The sequence below is a fragment of the Polistes dominula genome, unplaced genomic scaffold, assembly GCF_049000335.1.
Source record: "Polistes dominula isolate Pdom_NZ unplaced genomic scaffold, Pdom_raw_medaka contig_11, whole genome shotgun sequence".
Taxonomy (NCBI): domain Eukaryota; kingdom Metazoa; phylum Arthropoda; class Insecta; order Hymenoptera; family Vespidae; genus Polistes; species Polistes dominula.
Genome location: NW_028301154.1, coordinates 3,913,975 through 3,933,327, shown reverse-complemented (window position 1 = coordinate 3,933,327; position 19,353 = coordinate 3,913,975). Strand labels below are relative to the sequence as shown.

Here is a 19,353-nt window from a genome sequence, read left to right as displayed (position 1 = left end):
CCGTTGGATCGTGGTGGCGCTACGTGTTCACTCTGTTCTCTCATTGGCTCAATACCAATAATGAAATTGTCAGAAGAAAACATAGTAATTATTTCAATAAAGTGTACAAGATATATGTAGTTTTAATCTATATTTTACAGTTATCAAATATTGTAGAAAAATTATTAAATAACATTGAATCATTTGTCAAAGACAAGGGTAATTATTACGGTATATAAAGACGTACGGACGTTTTTAAAATATACATTTTTTTTTGTCATAGACAGTGTGTAAAGTGATATTTTGAATACCACTAGAAAGAGAGGAGTCTCGTATCACGTTATTGGCAAATACTAACTTCAATCAAGTTGTCCTATTAATTTCGGTAACTATTTGACGGTGATTAAAAAAGAAACATGTTCTAATTGACAGTAGTGATAATTTAAACTGATTTGTGATCGCAGAAATGTCACCTTGAACGTTTAATAAAAGTTGACGGTGGGGTAATTTTGGGAACGCAACTCAGATGCGAAAGTATGTATATGACAAAGATTTTCTATATGTTTGTGACGTATGGAATGATCATGAAAAGATGGTGACCGATTAATAGAAAAGTTTAATGATATCGTCAATTTTGGAAGTGTTTAATAAAATCCTAAATTACATTTTAATTATTTCTTCATGTATTCTTTATCGGAAAAGTTTGACAATGATCATTAAGAAAATGGAAGAGAAAGTATCATGCAATTTAATCGGCTAAAATTTATACAGATGTATATATATATATATATATATATATACATTTATAAGAAAAAATTATATTATTACATATCTCGACGCTTATTGTAATGTTATTCTAATTGCATAGATTATTTTATTTATTTTTAAGCTGTCACTAAATGATTTATTATACTTGTACTGAATTTGTGTGAACAAGTGTCATTTAATTATTTATTATTATTATTATATGTATCATCTTTTTATTTTTATTTCTATTTTTTGTATTTCCCCATCATCTGCTCTACATTTTAATAAGCAAATCATTTTTATCAAATCTTACTCATATTCATGTTGTTTCTTATTATCACCTTATATGTTTATGTCGTAAAGATAATATATCAGTTTAATAAGTAATTATTGTCTTATATGAGTAATAGAATAAGTAGACTTTGATATATGTGTATGTGTATGCATGATATATATATATATATATCTATATATATAAGGTGTCCTAGTTTTATCCCCAAATTTTTCCACCATATTTTATAACTAACTTAGCCTTTTAAATGTTTTATTGACAAAGTTATTACAGTCAAAGTAGAAAGATTATTTTTTTCATTTGATCCTACATAGGAATAGAACAATTTAATGTTATTATTGATATATTATTTATACACATAAACATAAATTCAATTTGAATTTGTATATATTATAAAAATTGTAATATATATTTTAGGTATTGCTACGTCTAAGATTAAAGAAATTATGAGATTTGTGGGATCACTATATTGAACCGTAATAAAGAACATACGATGTCCCACGGTAAAAAAGGACCTTTGTCATCTGGATTTTATCAATTAGATATTATAAGTTAGTATAAAAAAAAACATACTTATTATATTTATATCAATTTTGTACTTTACAAGTCAAATTTTTCTTACAAATATATGTGATACTGTTTTGTGTGTCATTTTAGTCGAAGGGGCAGTATTAAGAAGTTCATCATTCTTAAAACCTAATCCTTATATAGAAATTTCTGTGGATGGTGAAAGACTTCTTACAACGGATGTATCCAAATCGACATATCAACCAAAATGGGAGGAAAAGATTTCACGTCTTGGTCAAACCGTATTCTCAATTACATTTTCGTTTATTCGATCATAGCACGTTCAGAAAGGACACTTTATTAGGAGAGAAAAGAATAAGTCTGTTTCAAATCTTGTCTCATTATAATGGAAAATTGGAAAACTTGGAGTTAACGTTTGATTTGATGAATTTTTATAAACATGATTTTTCTGTTAACAAAATCGGAGAGCTAGTAACTGTCTTCGATGGATTATCAATAGATATCAATGATATTACACCTGTTCATGATGCTCAGTTACCAAAAACTGGAGAATTGGATACATTATTCGATAACTTGAGAATTGACCTTAATAATTCTAAAACAAGCAATACTAATGAATCATTATGTCAAGTTCCATGTACCGTACCAGATGGTAAATCAATTATTTTAGTTGTTATCTGTACTATCTAAATCTATTCTTATATTACTCATATATTTGTTTATTGTAGGTGCTAGCAGTAGTGATACTGTAAGTAACTGTAGCGTGTTGAATGGAGGAGTACGTGGTCGAATGAGATTACATTCCAATGAAACTGCCACACCGTCGTCAGTATCTTGTGGTCAGAGCAATGCTCATCACAGTTCTACATATAATGCTAGTGCCAATCAATCTGGTATAGATAAACACAATTCTACTCAACATCACAAACCACACGAGAATGATAAACCAGGAAGTAGTAAAATGTGTTCAATTCATTTGGCAAATGGACATGCTATTCCTATGGCAGATAAACCAGCAACTCAAACACCTGAAAAACCAACTAGAACAACAGAACGACATACAACATCTTTGATGGATGGGTGCCGACCATCACGTGCAGAATTACCAACCAATCATAACATATCAGAGGGTGGACGTCCAGTTTCTCGTCCAGAACAATCCTCTATCGTATCTGCTACAAATGAACGTTTAGTGAATTTTCGAGCTGATCAATCTGCATCTAGTTCAGCTTCTGATGGGCGTAGTACAGTTTCTTTATCAGAACCGTTATCACTTTCTAATATAAATACATGTTCAAGTTCTCGAGTAGAATCAACATCATTACCCAATACAGAAACACGATCGGATCATTTATCTGAAGCTCGTGGAATTACTCGTACTGAACAAAATAACAGTATTCTTCTTCCGCATTGTATTCCTCGATCAGAACAATCTATGTTAAATGCAGTAACAGATGGTCGCACTGTTATTCCACATTCAGAAGAATTTACAACTAATAATTTGCCGGAGTCTCGTTCACTTACTAGAATGGTTCAACCAGCAGTATCATTGGCAGGACAACCTACTATGCCTGTGGCTGGACAATCTATTGTACAACCTGGACCATCAGCAATGCTTTCAGAAGTTGATAATGCATGCCATTCGGAAGAACCTCTTCCACCTGGTTGGGAAATGAGATGTGACGGTTATAATCGAAGGTATTTAAGTTCTTCTTAATAAATATAATTATTAAATATTTCATTATTTAAATCTATCTTTCTAACTCTTTCGTTATATTTATTATAGGTATTATGTTGATCATAACACAAGAAGTACATCATGGGAAAGACCACAACCATTACCACCAGGATGGGAAGTACGCAGAGATCCAAGAGGTAGAATTTATTATGTGGATCATAATACAAGAAGTACAACATGGCAGAGACCAAACACGGAACGATTGCAGCATTTCCAACAATGGCAAGGTGAAAGACAATATGTCGTTCAACAAGGCAATCAACGATTTCTTTATCCTCAAGTAAGTTATTATATTTGAAATAATATTCGATACAAGCAATATTATTTTATTTTGAAACTGATTGTTTAATATATAACATATATTCCAGCCTCTTGGGGCAGCAGCCGTTGTGGCAGGACAGCTAGCATCTTCTATGCCTGACGACGATGATATCCTTGGACCATTACCAGCTGGTTGGGAAAGACGTAAACAACCAGAAGGTCGAGTATACTATGTAAATCATAAAAATCGAACAACTCAATGGGAAGATCCTCGTACGCAAGGACAAGAAACAGGAATAGATGAACCACCATTGCCAGATGGTTGGGAAATTCGATTAACAGAAGATGGTGTTAGATATTTCGTAGATCATAATACGAGAACTACAACATTCCAAGACCCAAGGCCAGGTGCACCGAAAGGGTAATTATTATTCATTTTTAAAAATACTATTTTATATATATCTATATATAGAATTATAATATAACATTGAATAATGAATTGAATAATCAAGACCAAAAGGAGTTTATCGAGTACCAAGGGCATACGAGAGATCATTCCGTTGGAAATTATCACAATTTCGTTTCTTGTGTCAAACCAATGCATTACCCAATCATATTAAAATCAGTGTTAGTCGACAAACATTATTTGAAGATTCTTATCATCAAATAATGAACGCAGAAGCATTTGCACTTAGGCGAAGATTATATATCATTTTTAAAGGAGAAGAGGGCTTAGATTATGGTGGTGTATCCAGGTAAATTTGAATAAATATATTTAATATTTCAGATTTTTATAATATTTCTAATTACTTTGTTGTTATTGATCTTTTTAGAGAATGGTTCTTTTTATTGAGTCACGAAGTTTTAAATCCTATGTATTGTTTATTCGAATATGCTAATAAAAGCAATTACAGCTTACAAATAAATCCTGCATCTTATGTCAATCCTGATCATTTGCAATATTTTAAATTTATTGGCAGATTTATCGCAATGGTTTGTATATTTCTTGATGCACATTAATATTATTATATTATAAATTAATGAAAAATATATTTTTGATGTTTAGGCTCTTTACCATGGACGATTTATTTATAGTGGTTTTACTATGCCATTTTTTAAAAGAATGTTAAATAAAAAATTAGTTATGAAAGATATTGAATCTATCGATCCAGAATTCTACAAATCTCTTATTTGGATAAAAGAAAATAATATCGATGAATGCGCCTTAGAATTGTATTATAGTGTAGACTTTGAAATTCTTGGACAGGTCATTCATCATGAATTAAAAGAAAATGGTGATAAAATTAGAGTTGTTGAAGACAATAAAGAAGAATATATTAGGTATTGAAATATCCAAATTTTCAATTTGGAAATATTTCAAAAGTAGATAATTTATTATTTATTTATTTATTTATTATTATTCTTATTGTTATTATAGATTAATGACTGAATGGAGAATGACCAGAGGTATAGAAGAACAAACGAAAGCCTTTTTAGATGGATTTAATTCAGTTGTACCATTAGAATGGTTGAAGTATTTTGACGAACGTGAATTGGAGTTAATGTTGTGTGGTATGCAAGAAATCGATGTTGAAGATTGGCAACGTAATACCATTTATAGACATTATACTCGTAATAGTAAACAAGTTTTATGGTTTTGGCAGGTAAATAAATATTCTATTTGTTTTATTCTATGATTTAATCCCTAGTAGCACAAAATATTGAAAAATATTGAATACATGTGTATTTAATATTAATATTTAATATTTAATTAATATTTAATTAATTATATTTAATATTTAATTAATATTTAATTAATTATATTAATATTTAATTAATATTTAATTAATATTTAATATTAAATACACATGTATTCAATATTTATATATAATAAATTTAATTTATATAATAATTAATTTATATAAATATTTAATATATATATATATATATAATAATTTAATTTAATATATTAAAAAAATATTCTATGCCTTTTTAATATTAAATACACATGTATTCAATATTTTGTGCTACTAAAGAATATTTATAATCAAATGTTTATAACGTTTATCAATTATTTGTAGTTCGTAACAAGAACAGACAACGAGAAAAGGGCTCGTCTTTTACAATTTGTAACTGGTACTTGCAGAGTTCCTGTTGGAGGATTTGCTGAATTAATGGGTACAATAATTTTATATGTTTAAATATTTCTATAAATTTATGTATATCACACACAATATATTTTATTATATATTTGTAGGAAGTAACGGGCCTCAACGATTTTGTATTGAAAAAGTTGGAAAAGATACATGGTTACCAAGATCCCACACATGTTTTAACAGACTTGACTTACCACCGTATAAAAGTTATGATCAATTGGTTGAAAAATTAAATTATGCAATTGAGGAAACAGAAGGTTTTGGTCAAGAATAATTACTAAACAAATATATATATATATATAAGACAAATCTTTTGATAGGTAAATACAACACATATTATTATTATTAACCTTTGCTTACCACACTTGGTCCGAAAGGACCCAGACGACCTTTTTTTGCAACTTGAGTCATTTTTCTCAATTGTTCAACTTTGGTAAAATGTTTTCAACATATTTGAATTTAATTTAAAGCTATAAAACCTATATAGTCTTTTTAAGTAAGTATTAAAGAAGTCTCAAAAAAAAAATGTTGAAGTAAATCTATGCAATAGTTTCTTTTTTATAACAATTTTTCTCGCCTGGGTGTGGTAAGCGTGTTACTTCAGGAAGGGTGGTAAGCAAAGGTTAATCTCGTTTTATAATAATTAATAATTATATCGAAATAAAAATTCTGTATAATAATTTCATTCGTAAATATATAGGCAATGAATGGGATGGCAATAGTCCTTGGCACTACAATTTATGTTTCAACAATAAATACTGAGAGAGTTTGCTGCCTTTAATAATATATATATATATATAAAATAAATTCAGAATTAATCCAACACTTACTATAAAATCAACCTGGGATGTGTAAAATCTGATTAATTAATATTATATATCGATGTATATTATATACAGGTTTATGTGGGGAAGTATAACTAAATAATATTGTAAAAATTAGATAATTATTAACTATTTCTGTTAATATATATTTATATTGATTCAGGCGTATGCACAATATTGTAGATTATTCCAAAAATAATGATTATTGTTTTTAATCGACATTGAAAATCATAGATTCCAAATGTTATTATATTATTATTATTATTATTATTATTATTATTTTTATTATTATTATTATTATTATTCAAATTGGAAATGTGTAGTTTTTTCCAAAAAAGTGTACGATTTTATTTTCCTTTTTTAATTTCGTGAAGTTTTAAAAAGGAAAATTCAAGTTAAAAAGAAAATGTCAATGAAAAGAAATCATGAAAAAAAAAAACAAAATGAAAAAAGAAAACAAACAAACAAATTGTGTATAAATATTCTTGAATTATATTTTAATCGTTAGTGTGTTAATCTTTCTTTAAGTATTCGCAATCCTAGTTTTTAAGCAATCTGACAAATCCTTTCTATTCGATGGCTTTTATCATAATTTATAAAATAGTATTAAGTAACTAATATATTAATCATTTGTTTAAAATATTGTCTTATTTCATTGACATTTTCTCTATCGATCATTATGATTACGTAAAAAAAAATATGATAGGATTATAATACATGAATTAATTGTACATATTGGAGGCTATATGTAATCATGCAATATATTATAACGAAAGTAATTATCCCTATGATGTTTAGTTTGTATAGATTACTTAATCCCTTGCCTTATGGTATTGTGTGAGATTTTAAATAATGTTAACAAAAGCCAAATATAAATAACACGAGTCAGTTATACATACCACCTTAATTACAAGTATAATATTCTATCCCCATACTTTTAAATATATATAAATTGAACTAAATAAAATGAAAAATCATGAAATGTATTTTAAACAATTTTTTGGAGATGAAAAATATTTTGAAAAATATTTTGAAAAATATTCTACAATGTAGGACTATTCAATTACATTAATTGTCTTGTCAAAGAGATAATCATTTTAATTGACAAGGATTCTTATCTACAAATATACAGTACAATTTTTCTTAATATTTTAATTTATGTTTAGACAAAATTTATTGAAATATAATTCATTGATAAAATAAGCTTCTCCTAAAAAAAAACTTATTTTTTTTTTATTTGTTTTATTATGTATTATAAAATTTATTGTGTAAAAAAATATATATATATATATATATATATATTTATAAAATATAATCAGTTATATTATTATTATTATTATTAATTATAAAATAATAAATATCTTTATATGTATCGTGTCGTTAATTTTCAAAACAATTAAATAGAGAAAAGAGTTTTATCTGATTGATGTAAATTATTTGATCGAGTTGAACACGTGTTTTTCGTATTTGAGTTGTAAATTATTTTTACATGTCTCACATGTTATTATAAGGTAAGGAGTTTAATCATAGAGATGCTGCCATGTTTATATGCAAATACAAACATTGCTCGCTGTAATAATAATAATATATATTGTGTAAACTATACAAACACACATATAAATGCTCCTATATATACACACATGTTACCATTAACATTTTATATAAAAAAAAAAAAAAGAAAAAAGGAAAAAGAAAGAAAAATAAGAAGAACATATGACAAAATTGTAGATATTAATTATTATCTTGGGATACACATAACATATATAAATAGACTGTATATATATTTGCTTTAAAACACGTATATATATATATATATATATATATATACACTTATATATGAACATTATGTAAAGAATATCATTTGATGTTGCGATACCTATCATATATAATGTTATATCCAAAATTGATGCTTGTTCAAAAATCATAACACCAGTATCAACACATTTAGAATGAATTAATGAAATAAAATTCTTTCATTAGATCATTTACTTACGTTCAACCATCATGTAACCAATAATTATTACAATTCTTATTATTATTATTATACTAAATGTAAGAAACTTTAAATTTGTACAATAATGTTCATTTATAATGTAAAAATTGGATAATCGTGGTAAAAAGAAGAAACAACACTTAAAATGAATATTTTAAATCGTTTTATTTTATAATTTATTTTAATAATAACGTATTATCAACTACAATCACATTATAAGTTTTTAATAGATGTAGTAGCACATGTTATAAATAATAATAATATAATATATATATATATAAAAAAGGGCATCCCTTTTTTTTTTTTTTTTTTTTTTTTTTTAGAGTAGCCATTCATCATCCCTACGTGCTACTAAAGAAATACTATTATTATAATTTTGGATTTGGACCAAAAAATTTATCCCATGGGAAATAATTTAAAAGTTTACTAGGATTATTCAAATGATTATCATCTTGATGTGATAGTTTTGGTTTAAAATTTTGCAATTCACCTTAAAAACAATTTAAAGAAAAATCATATTATTATTATTATTATTATTATATATATATCACATAATATTGCTAAAAAAAAAACATTGTAAATATATATGAACACACATTAATGGTTTACTAATGTTATCGAGAAAAAAAGAAGAAGAAAAAATACATATTACAACTTACTTTCATCTATATTAATTATATTTTCCTTTGCAGTTTCTACACCATTTTTATCTTTCTCAGTTTCAATAACATATTTCTTATTACCAATCTGTTTAGAAAGTATCTCCTTTTGATTACCTTCACCATCTTTTATTACCTGATGTTCTTCAATAACATCACCCATTATACGTATAGATCTTTTAGTAATAAACTTGGAACTTTGAGGAAATTGTTGGATAGAAGGTACAATTTCTCTATTATCAGGCTTGTTGTCCCAAGTTTTGAATAAATTATCAGCTGAGATTCTATGAATAAAACGAATGAAATAAATCAAGGAAATTATCAAACAACGAGGAGAAAAAAAGAAGTGAATGATATTTTAGAAATATCATACTTTCCATCTAAATCGATATCCACTCTAGATTTTTCTTGTTCTTTTTCACTGGGAAGATCAAATCCAGGTTTTAAAACTTGATCACGTAAACTATTAGTACTTTGTCCTTCTTGTGGTAATTCTTCTATGATACCTTGAAATATATATATACAATTTCTTATTAAATCAATAAAATAATAATTATATAATAATGATAAGATTATATATTGAATATAATTCCATATGTACCTGGTGTAATCATTAATCTATCACCAAAATTAGAAAAAATAGCTTTAATCATGTTATCCAATTGAGATTCAAACAAATGTGCCATTTGCATTGCATCACCGATGATATTATCTTCAACATGCCTAAAATAATCCATTAAATTATCTAATATAATTATATACACATTAACATTGTACAAAATGAATTTCTTTATAGACATACCTGAAGTCATCGTCATCATTGTCATCTTCATCATTTTGCCAAATAGGATTACGAAAACTGTTCTTCCTTATGGTTGTGATCATTAAACAAAAAATAATTTATTAGTAAATATAAATAAATAAAATTATACTAATAAGAAATTGAGGTTAGAATGAAAAGATAGATACTTGAAATTTTTAATAAAGCTATATGGTTACATGTAAACTATTCTACAAAGTGATAATAGTTTATTCAAGAAATTAAAAGCTTTTAATATTAATATGTAGAAATAAAAAACACATCTTTGATATGTTACAAAATTAATATAAACCTAGAAGGTTCTTTCTAAATTTACAGACATAAAGTGTGTTTGATATAAATTATTATCGTTATTATTTATTTGTTTGTTAACACACAGATATATATATATATAAATAATTTATTACCATTCATTGCCAAAATCTCCTCTTTCTCCTCCAGTGAAAAAATTTCGAAAGAAATTAAAAAATGGCATTTTTATTAATATTATTTTTCTACGCAGTCAATTACTTATAATGATGCACTTATGTTAGATCTCTTCAAAACAAATAAGATTACGTCATATTCCTTGTATATAATAATCTATCCACATAGAATAACTTGTAACGATGCCATATGACAATTTCATTTAACATAGTCAATATGTTATTCGACAATTCAGCATTATTCTTACAGCTGAGATAATTTGAATAAAAAAAAATAAAAAGAAAAATAAATAAAACTAGCATAGCCAATAGGATAGCTTTTAAGATTTATATTTTGGCGCCATCTATTTTATTTTCTTTTTCGTAATAATTCTCGAAATACAAATGAATTTACGAGAAATTTCGATTATTATTAATTATATTAAATAATATAAATATATCTTGGAAAAAGATTATATTATAGTATTTGGATTTTGTATTTACTATTAATTTATATTATTTTACTCATATGACTAAAGTAGTAATTAATGTTGATCTAGTAATAATTATTGTCATATTCATATCATGCATTTATGAAATTATACAATAATAATCTAATTAACATAATATAAATAAAAATTATACAATTATTACTAGATCTGATACATGTATTGATGCAATATAATTATAAATACATTTACTTTTTTCTTTAAAATAGTATTTTAAATACATATATATATATATATATATATATATATATATATATATATATATATATATAATGCAGTACAAGTAAGTTAAAATTATTCTACAAATGTAGGGTGAGAAATAATGACTATAATAGATAAAGTATTTTAAATTTTATTGAAAAAGCTTAAAGAACAAGAGTTTCTTGAAGTTTTAATTGATTTTTGCTCTTGGCTTTAATCTGAGCAGCAATACGATCTAAATCTCTGCGTCCTTGACTTGTAAGCCTGCGTCCACCAAGAGGAGCTTTCTCTATAAGTTTTAATTGTTCTAAACTTTGGAGAGCTTTACGAGCAACACCACCAGCTGACCGACAGAAATGACTGGGATGTGTTCCATTACGTTTACGACCACCAAAGATCTTCGTTACTGCTCCAACACCAATTGGACTGCGAATGTAAATATGACGAACTAATGCTGCACAACGGATGTAATACCAATCTGGGTCATAAGGAGCAAGTTCCTTGAAACGAGCTGATTTTACAATATCAACCCATTCTGGGACACGCATTTTGCCTGTCCTAAAAAATAATACAAAATTGCATTAGTATAAATTAAACATTTCAAAAACAACAATATAACAGTAGTTAAATACTATAGAATAGATTATAACTTAACCTATTAAAATGTAAATAATAAAACTTACTTTTTAAGGAAAGCTGCAAAAGCTTTCACAAATTTGTGTTGGTCAACGTCCTTTAATGTTACCGAAGGCATCTAAAATAAATAAATAAATTAATTAAAAAGCTGAAATCAATATACAACGTATTGGACATCAATCTCAACCACATGGATGAATACTATATGATCATATATTATTTTTCATGATATAAATTCAGCAATACGTGTAACACTAATATATACTAGTAATTATTAATTAACTTTTAATTAATTTTGAAGAAAATATATTTAATAATAATCACTCAAACCTTTTAATATTTAACAATAACTGCAAATTGTATAAGTCCTTTACCTTCGCAAGTAATAAAGTGGAAAGAAGAAATCCAAGATGGAATACCGGGAAATCTACTAAGAGGAAATGACCATAGAACTATTCTCTATAGATGGACTACATAGTTATTTTTTTTGGATTATGTTTTTCGATATATTAATATCAAAAAAAATTAATTACAGCTTTTTTTTATAATAGATATATTATTTTATAAATAAAAAATAAGTAAATTATATATTTTACTTATTTTTTGTTAATTCAAAATCATTTCAATAGCACTAGCACATTCACTAGCCATTCTGCTTTGTGATTGGTTAACGTGCGTTAGTAAGCGAAGACATTTAGTAAGTGAAGACTTGTGACACAGTTTAAACATGGTGAAGTGATTTTAAAGTTTATTACACTTAATATTGTGATCTAGCAGATAAGTTAGTTGTTTATTTTAATCATTATATTAAAAATAATATGTAAATATATTATTTATAAATGTTTCTTTACTTTTCATATAAAGATAATGATATCTTTAATGTAAGATTATTTTAAAGGTTATGTTATCAAAGTTATCAACGATATAACTAATAAGATGATCTCATATCGTTACCTTTCAAGTGTTATATTGTGTAAAAATATATTTATCGTCATTATCTTATAAACGTTTATATATGTACATATATATATACACATACATACATACATAACCAAATTTGTATTGAGGTATTTAATACCATTTATCTTCTAATAAAAACTGGTAGTGATATAACTTGTTACAAAGATGAGCGTATTAAATAAATTGAGTCAGCAAATATTAAGATTGGCAGGAAAATATTTTAGAGCAGGAATTATGTCTGTAGAAAATTATCATCAACATGGAACTTTGACTGAACATATTTCTTTCTCTAAGGATTTCTTATTTCAACAGGTATGTAAATATTGCATATCTTTGTAGTCATTTAACATTTCTTTTATATTACCTGTCATATATAAAAAGTAATACTCTCTCTGTCACTCATTTTATCAACGTAGTTCATTATATTGCATAATGTTATGTACATTGTTTATTATTGTAAATAACATAATTGTATTAAAAATATTTAACAATATTTTTATGTATATTTTAAACAGTATCTAATCTGACTTATACTTCATTTTTGTTATAGTTATTAGAATATTATTAATGAATATATACTTTACTAACAATTTTCATTTTTAAATATAGCTGACTGTATACAATCTAATTTTAGATAACATTATTTTAGTTGTGTGGTTAATTTAATAATACTATATATAATATTTTAATAAAACTTTCAGTATATTTGTATATTTACAAATAAATTAAATAAATTATATTAAATAACTGAATAAAGTTATTACCAAATAAACATATTGAAAACATATAACTGCAATACGTATGTTATAAATATAATATATTTATATTAACATAAAAATAAAAGCGAACACATTTTATTATCTAAAAATTAAGATCTTGCTCTCTTTATTCAAATTATATAATATTAAATCATCTGGCTTAAAAAGATAATCTTCATGTTAAGTTTTTATGTTAGATGGATGATCAAAAGCTTATCTTTGGGTAGGTAAAATCTAATTAATTTTAGTTATACATTTTTTTTCATATATATATATAATACATTTCATTTTATTTATTTCACAATAACAATAAATTACTTTATATAATTTACAATTTATATGTAAGTCTATACACTCTTCTAATTTTTATTAAATATTAAAAAACATTTTAGTTATTCGATCCAGTGTCCAGTACATACACATATTTACTTGCTGATATTAACAATAAAGAAGCTGTTTTAATTGATCCAGTCATCGAATGGGCTGAACGAGATAAAAAAATCGTCGAGGAACTTGGTTTAAATTTAAAATATGTTTGTAAGTTGTTATCTCTTTTTTATTTTTTTTTTATTTTTTCAAAAATGAAACAAAAAAGAAAAAAAGAAAGAAAAAGAAAACAAAATGCATTTTTTCTACTTTAAATTAAATAAAAAAAAGAAAAATTTCATATTGAATAAAAATGTATAAAAATGAAATCAATAAATTGTTCCCTTTTTTAATTAACGATTATTTCTTTTTTACAGTGAACACACACATGCACGCAGACCACATTACAGGAACGGGCCGATTGAAATCATTATTACCAGGTTGTCGATCGATGATCTCCCGCAATAGTGGTGCAGAGGCCGACATTCTCTTGGAGCCACGAGACCACATCAAATTTGGCAGACATTATCTGGTGGTGATACCCACACCTGGTCATACTGAAGGTGTTTAACATATAACCATTTTGAAAGATATTTCACTTATCACATTCTTATTCATTTACATGCTTCTACAATTGTATTTAATAGTTACACTTATATTATATTATTTATATATATATATATATATATATATATATATATATATATATATATATATATATATATAAATTTTATTATATATATATATATATATATATAAGTATACATACGTGTGAAAAATTGAACGATTGTATATAAAATACATTTGATATTAAACTTTTATATTGAAACATTTATGTAGGATGCGTGACGTATGTGTGCGACGAACAGGGAATCGCTTTCACGGGTGATGCTTTGTTAATACGTGGATGTGGAAGAACAGACTTTCAGGTTTGTATAAAAAAAAAAAAAAATAAAAAAATATAAAAATAATGGTGTTTTTTATATGTCAATCAATATATGATACATTTGTATAGTATCAAGCTTTTTTTTTTTTTTTAATTTTGTTACATAGGGTGGCTCACCAGAAACATTATACAAGTCTGTACACGACAATATATTTACTTTACCATTATACTACAGATTATATCCAGCACACGATTATAATGGTAGAACTGTGACTACTGTTGCAGAGGAAAAATTATTGAATCCTAGATTATCTAAATCATTGGAAGAATTTGTAAATATTATGAATAATCTTAATCTTCCTTATCCAAAGATGATTGGTAAAATTATTATTAATATAATATTTAAATACTTAGAAAAAAATTTCAATTACTAATGTTAATCATTTTTTTTTTTTTTTCAGACAAGGCAGTACCAGCGAACAAAGTTTGCGGAGTCTTTGAAGTAAATAAGGATAAGGATAATTAATGAGAAAGTTTCATCAACCCTTTTCCTCGTTAAATATGAGATAAGATAGTCTTATTTTTTATTATTATTATTATTATTTCTATGACTTCTTTTCTTTTTCTTTCTTTTTTTTTTTTTTTTTTTTTTAGGAAAGGTGAAGAAGAATCTAATATTATTTTAATATTTATACAAAATTTTTAATTAGGTGATAAATGTGATATATATTGTTTAACACATGTTACAGTTTTCATGATAGTTGAAAACTTTTTTTAAATAATAATAATAATAATAATAATATTTACGCATGCTAATTCGTGCAATTATAATACGAATATTTAACAGCAAAAACAACAAAACTGCATGCATAATATATATTTTGCATATTTTAGGAAAGATCATAGATGTGCACAATAACAAGTATAATATCATATTTTGATATAATTTAAATATTAATACATTAACTTAGCATTATAATAATAATAATAATAATAATAACAATAAAATTATTATTTAAATGCTCTAATTTTGTTGAAGAACAATTAAAAGAAAAACATTGTTAAATTTCTTACGAATAATTAGAATAATTTAATCTAGTATTATTATATAAATAAATATCTATATATGATTTTCTACATGCACAACATAAAACTAATTAGAGAAGAATATTAAAAAAAAAAATTTTAAAAGGAGCGTACGAATTATCATATAAAAACAAAAAACAAAAAGAAAAAGAAAACATTATATATATACATATGTATAATACATGAAAATCCAAACGTTTAATTGGCGCTTCCTAATTTGGGTCCCCGTCCCACCTTCCAACAAAAACTATATATTTAGTTAAATCCAAGCTTGTTTACTCTTCTTTCGTTTAATGTACCTGAAAGGATTGTCTGTAATTTCCCATGGGTCCTTGTGTTTTATCCCGTGTAATCGCGGTATCAGCTTTGAACATGGATTCTTTTTAACATTTAGTCATTCCGCATTTGACGTTTTAAATCTAATAAGATCATTTGCATAAGTACAAACTGAAGCAATTGCAACAACAACAAAAATAAAAGGAGAAACAAACAAGAAGCAAAAAAAAAAGAGGAAAAAAAAATAGCAATGACGTGTTTCACTTCTTCGATTCGTTTATTATTAAAATTCATTAAAGTGTCAAATTAAGATATGCATCGTTCGATATTGTTATTCCAAGAACTAAAGTGTTACGCCTTACGATATCTACGAATTGTTTTCCTATTGTGAAACCCTTTGTTTTGCGCAATTCCTGTATCTTTTCGAAATTGCATACATTGGATAGAAAATAGGGGTGACTAAGAAGAGAAAGAGAAACAAAGAAACAGAAGAATGGGGTTTCTTGTAATCGGGTTGACGAAAAGGCCTCCGTACCTCGTCGAAACTGAAGATGAAAAGACCCCATGGTGTTGGTGTTGGCTTCTACTGCATAGCTGAGGGTTGAAATCGATACCGTTTCCAGGGTAACCGTAGGTACGGTGCCCGACACACGAGTGTTGGAACAGGCCAAGGCTATCCACTTATGCATTTTCATGCTGTTCTAAAAAAGGACAAAAAAGAAAGCAAAAGATAAATACTTATTGTTACAGTGATTCTTTTATATCCTTTTTTTTTTAAGCTTTTAATTTCTTTATCCTTTTTTTTTTGTTTAGCTTTATACCATCTCTCCTCTTCTCTCTCTCTCTCTCTTTCTCTCTTTCTCTCCTTCTTTGTTTCGAACATTTGTTAATTGCTATGATACGAAATGTATGCAACCAAATGAAATTTATTATTATTAGTTTAATTTAAACGAAACGTTTATTTAGTTTGTTAGTAGTTCGTTTAAATCATACGCGTGTCTCTCTTTTAACTCTCAATCAAATGTACGTATTAATATTATGTGGAAAAGTTTAATATGCTGATAGATAGTTGATCGTGTTTTCTTCTTTCATATTATTCATTTGATATTATTCAAGGCGTGGCATTATATTCCCTACTTCAAGCACTCGCTACGATTGTTTGTGAATCGGCTTTGATTGTACCGAAAATCAATATTAGGTAGTAGCGATGACTCCACTACATGAAATGCTATGATAAGTTTATATATTATCTATGCTAGGGTAACTTAATCTCTAATATTATTTGTTTAATTATGATTATAATTCAATAGATTTTTGTTTTATTAATTAATGATTGAGAGACGTTAATTCGTTTAAAAAAAAATTAATCGAATGATATTAAAATAAGAGAAATCGTTATAATAATTTATTGATTTTTATAACAAATTATGTAAAAATGATCGCGTGATCGTCGTAAATCAAGAATGAAAATAGTGACACACTTGTAAATTTGAATGATTTATATAAAAGTAGTAATACGTAAAAGTGCAAATACAACAAATATATAATATATAATATATATATATATAAAAAGAAATATTTATAAACTAGAAGAATTTTTTTTGTTTTTAAATTGAACGTAAAATTAAAATGCAAATTCGGTTAAATTACCATAAAATATACACGAATGTAATTTTGAGTATAGATCACTTGATCAATATCAAAGATGAAAAGAAAAAATATCTGGTTATAAGGTAAAAAAAAAAAAAAAAAAAATGAAAATGACAATATAAAGTTTCAGAACTCTTTGAAATATAAAGTTTTCTATTCTCTCTCGTCAAAATTCATTGAACGAGAAAATGAAATTCCGAAGACAAAGAAATCGTTCTCATAGAAAATAGATTTCGTTGGATACCAATAATTTCACATTTGCCAAACAAACCAAAGAAATAAATGGAAAAATTAAAAAGAGAAAATATAGAAAGGGGTGAAGATGAAAAAAAGGAAAAAAAAAAGAAGGAGACAAAATAGGAAAGTTAAAAAAAAAAAAAGAGAAATTCTATCGTTATTTTGTCGCGTGCTACAACAGTAGTCTAGTATCTACAGGTTGTTGAGTTCGCCCTCGGCATCGGGGATTTCTCTTTCTCTTTCTCTTTCTCTTTCTCTTGTTCTCTTTTCCTCTCTTTCTTTCTTTCTTTCACTCATTTTCCCGCCCGTGTAACCGGCTGGCCCTACTTCTCTTTTTCTCTTTTATACGCTTTTTCTCCTATACCTACGCTATGTACTCACGACTTTGTCCTCCTCCCCCACGTCGTACACTTTCTGAAGATCAATTTACTGCGGCGCACGAGAAACTCCCTTTGTCATCGATTGCCAATGGTCGGGGTTGGTTTCTCTTCAACATCGGCAGACGCCTCTCGTTCTAGACGACTTCACGTTCAAACGGAACGCACTCACTTACTCGCCCACTCACTCATTCACTCTACTTTACTCTACTTTAATCAGTGAGATTTGAGAATATTATCGATAAGTACTCTTGCTACATTATAACAAGAAATATTTACAATGTACAGATCGATCCTACGAAATAAACAATCTGCCCATTTCTCATTTTTATTAACTTATGTTAATTTATCATTGAAGTTTTATTTTGTTCAATTTTTATTCCTACTTCTTTTTGCAATTTGTTCAAATTATGAATGTATTTACATTAAAAAAAAAAAAAGGTTTTTATTATTTTAACGTAAGAAATCATTATTATCAAATAATATATAATATAAAAATATATCTTATACATGAATTCTACTTTTATAGAATTACAAATGTATTTTAACTAATTCGACATATTTAATAACAAAAGAAAATAGTAATAACATTGTTACTAAGTTATTTAAAAAAATATTAATATCTTGGAAACTTCTAAAAGAATCTTCTACAAAGAAATATTCATTTCAATATTTCTATCAACGCGAATGAACTTTATATATATATATATAAATTGTAATTGATATTACTTTACTTAAACGTGTCATTATTATATATATATAAATCTTTTCCCTCATTTTAACGAGGATATAATTTCATGAATTAAAATTAAAATTAAAATTAAATTTTATATCATATTCTAATATATATATCTACATTTATATATGTAATTTGTGTTAATAGGTGAAATATATGAAGAAAGAAAAGTAAAGCGGGAAAATTAGCAGTTTAAGAATAAAGCATTCAAATCACCAGATTTCCCGCCACGTTATCGACTGGTCAAGGTGCGCATGCGTAAAGCGGTTATCGG

At 26.0% G+C, this 19,353-nt stretch overlaps 4 protein-coding genes and 1 long non-coding RNA gene across 7 annotated transcripts; 2 read left to right on the top strand and 3 right to left on the bottom strand.

Moving 5' to 3' along the window:
- Positions 1-65: 65 nt before the first annotated feature.
- On the top strand, positions 66-8,851 carry Su(dx) (Suppressor of deltex). The gene is given in 14 exon segments (XM_015328861.2): positions 66-513; positions 1,436-1,569; positions 1,676-1,803; positions 1,805-2,198; positions 2,275-3,244; positions 3,333-3,564; positions 3,653-3,966; positions 4,058-4,300; positions 4,379-4,538; positions 4,612-4,886; positions 4,984-5,209; positions 5,627-5,723; positions 5,803-6,021; positions 6,402-8,851. Coding segments are annotated over 12 exon segments (3,270 nt in total). The 5' UTR covers positions 66-513; positions 1,436-1,511; the 3' UTR covers positions 5,976-6,021; positions 6,402-8,851.
- LOC107070504 (uncharacterized) lies at positions 8,665-10,696 on the bottom strand. The gene is made up of 6 exons (XM_015328767.2): positions 10,405-10,696; positions 9,980-10,045; positions 9,779-9,900; positions 9,551-9,683; positions 9,178-9,461; positions 8,665-9,008 (listed from the first exon to the last, which is right to left on the bottom strand). Exons 1-6 carry the CDS (start codon positions 10,470-10,472, stop codon positions 8,887-8,889), a joined length of 795 nt encoding a protein of 264 aa, XP_015184253.1. The 5' UTR covers positions 10,473-10,696; the 3' UTR covers positions 8,665-8,886.
- A 550-nt stretch (positions 10,697-11,246) lies between these two features.
- On the bottom strand, positions 11,247-12,207 carry LOC107070505 (small ribosomal subunit protein eS19). 2 transcript variants are annotated; one of them, XM_015328770.2, is made up of 3 exons: positions 12,122-12,207; positions 11,795-11,865; positions 11,247-11,669 (listed from the first exon to the last, which is right to left on the bottom strand). In XM_015328770.2, the coding sequence occupies exons 2-3, from the start codon at positions 11,863-11,865 to the stop codon at positions 11,276-11,278; spliced, it is 465 nt and encodes a 154-aa protein (XP_015184256.1). In that variant the 5' UTR covers positions 12,122-12,207; the 3' UTR covers positions 11,247-11,275. The 2 variants fall into 2 exon arrangements, with proteins under 2 accessions (XP_015184256.1, XP_015184255.1); XM_015328769.2 differs by having other exon boundaries at positions 12,078-12,190.
- A 246-nt stretch (positions 12,208-12,453) lies between these two features.
- Positions 12,454-16,005, top strand: LOC107070549 (persulfide dioxygenase ETHE1, mitochondrial). Its single transcript, XM_089178562.1, has 6 exons — positions 12,454-13,019; positions 13,858-14,002; positions 14,209-14,394; positions 14,672-14,760; positions 14,885-15,095; positions 15,179-16,005. The coding sequence occupies exons 1-6, from the start codon at positions 12,873-12,875 to the stop codon at positions 15,241-15,243; spliced, it is 843 nt and encodes a 280-aa protein (XP_089034688.1). The 5' UTR covers positions 12,454-12,872; the 3' UTR covers positions 15,244-16,005.
- LOC149030598 (uncharacterized) lies at positions 14,209-18,733 on the bottom strand. 2 transcript variants are annotated; one of them, XR_016178605.1, is made up of 3 exons: positions 18,335-18,733; positions 16,615-16,780; positions 14,209-14,388 (listed from the first exon to the last, which is right to left on the bottom strand). It is a non-coding gene; the product is annotated as an uncharacterized LOC149030598 (long non-coding RNA). The 2 variants fall into 2 exon arrangements; XR_016178606.1 differs by having other exon boundaries at positions 18,348-18,733.
- Between the last annotated feature and the right edge of the window lie 620 nt (positions 18,734-19,353).

What these genes read in the sequence shown, in the direction of transcription:
- LOC107070504 (XM_015328767.2), bottom strand. Translation starts at nt 10,472, where the DNA reads ATGCCATTTTTTAATTTCTTTCGAAATTTTTTCACTGGAGGAGAAAGA. An exon ending in TAGATTAATGATTACACCAG is followed by an intron (nt 9,684 to 9,778) that starts GTACATATGGAA and finishes ATATATTTCAAG; the next exon opens with GTATCATAGAAGAATTACCA. An exon ending in TATAATTAATATAGATGAAA is followed by an intron (nt 9,009 to 9,177) that starts GTAAGTTGTAAT and finishes ATTGTTTTTAAG; the next exon opens with GTGAATTGCAAAATTTTAAA.
- LOC107070505 (XM_015328770.2), bottom strand. Translation starts at nt 11,865, where the DNA reads ATGCCTTCGGTAACATTAAAGGACGTTGACCAACACAAATTTGTGAAA. An exon ending in TTTGCAGCTTTCCTTAAAAA is followed by an intron (nt 11,670 to 11,794) that starts GTAAGTTTTATT and finishes ATTATTTTTTAG; the next exon opens with GACAGGCAAAATGCGTGTCC.
- LOC107070549 (XM_089178562.1), top strand. Translation starts at nt 12,873, where the DNA reads ATGAGCGTATTAAATAAATTGAGTCAGCAAATATTAAGATTGGCAGGA. An exon ending in TTTAAATTTAAAATATGTTT is followed by an intron (nt 14,003 to 14,208) that starts GTAAGTTGTTAT and finishes TCTTTTTTACAG; the next exon opens with TGAACACACACATGCACGCA. An exon ending in CACACCTGGTCATACTGAAG is followed by an intron (nt 14,395 to 14,671) that starts GTGTTTAACATA and finishes ACATTTATGTAG; the next exon opens with GATGCGTGACGTATGTGTGC.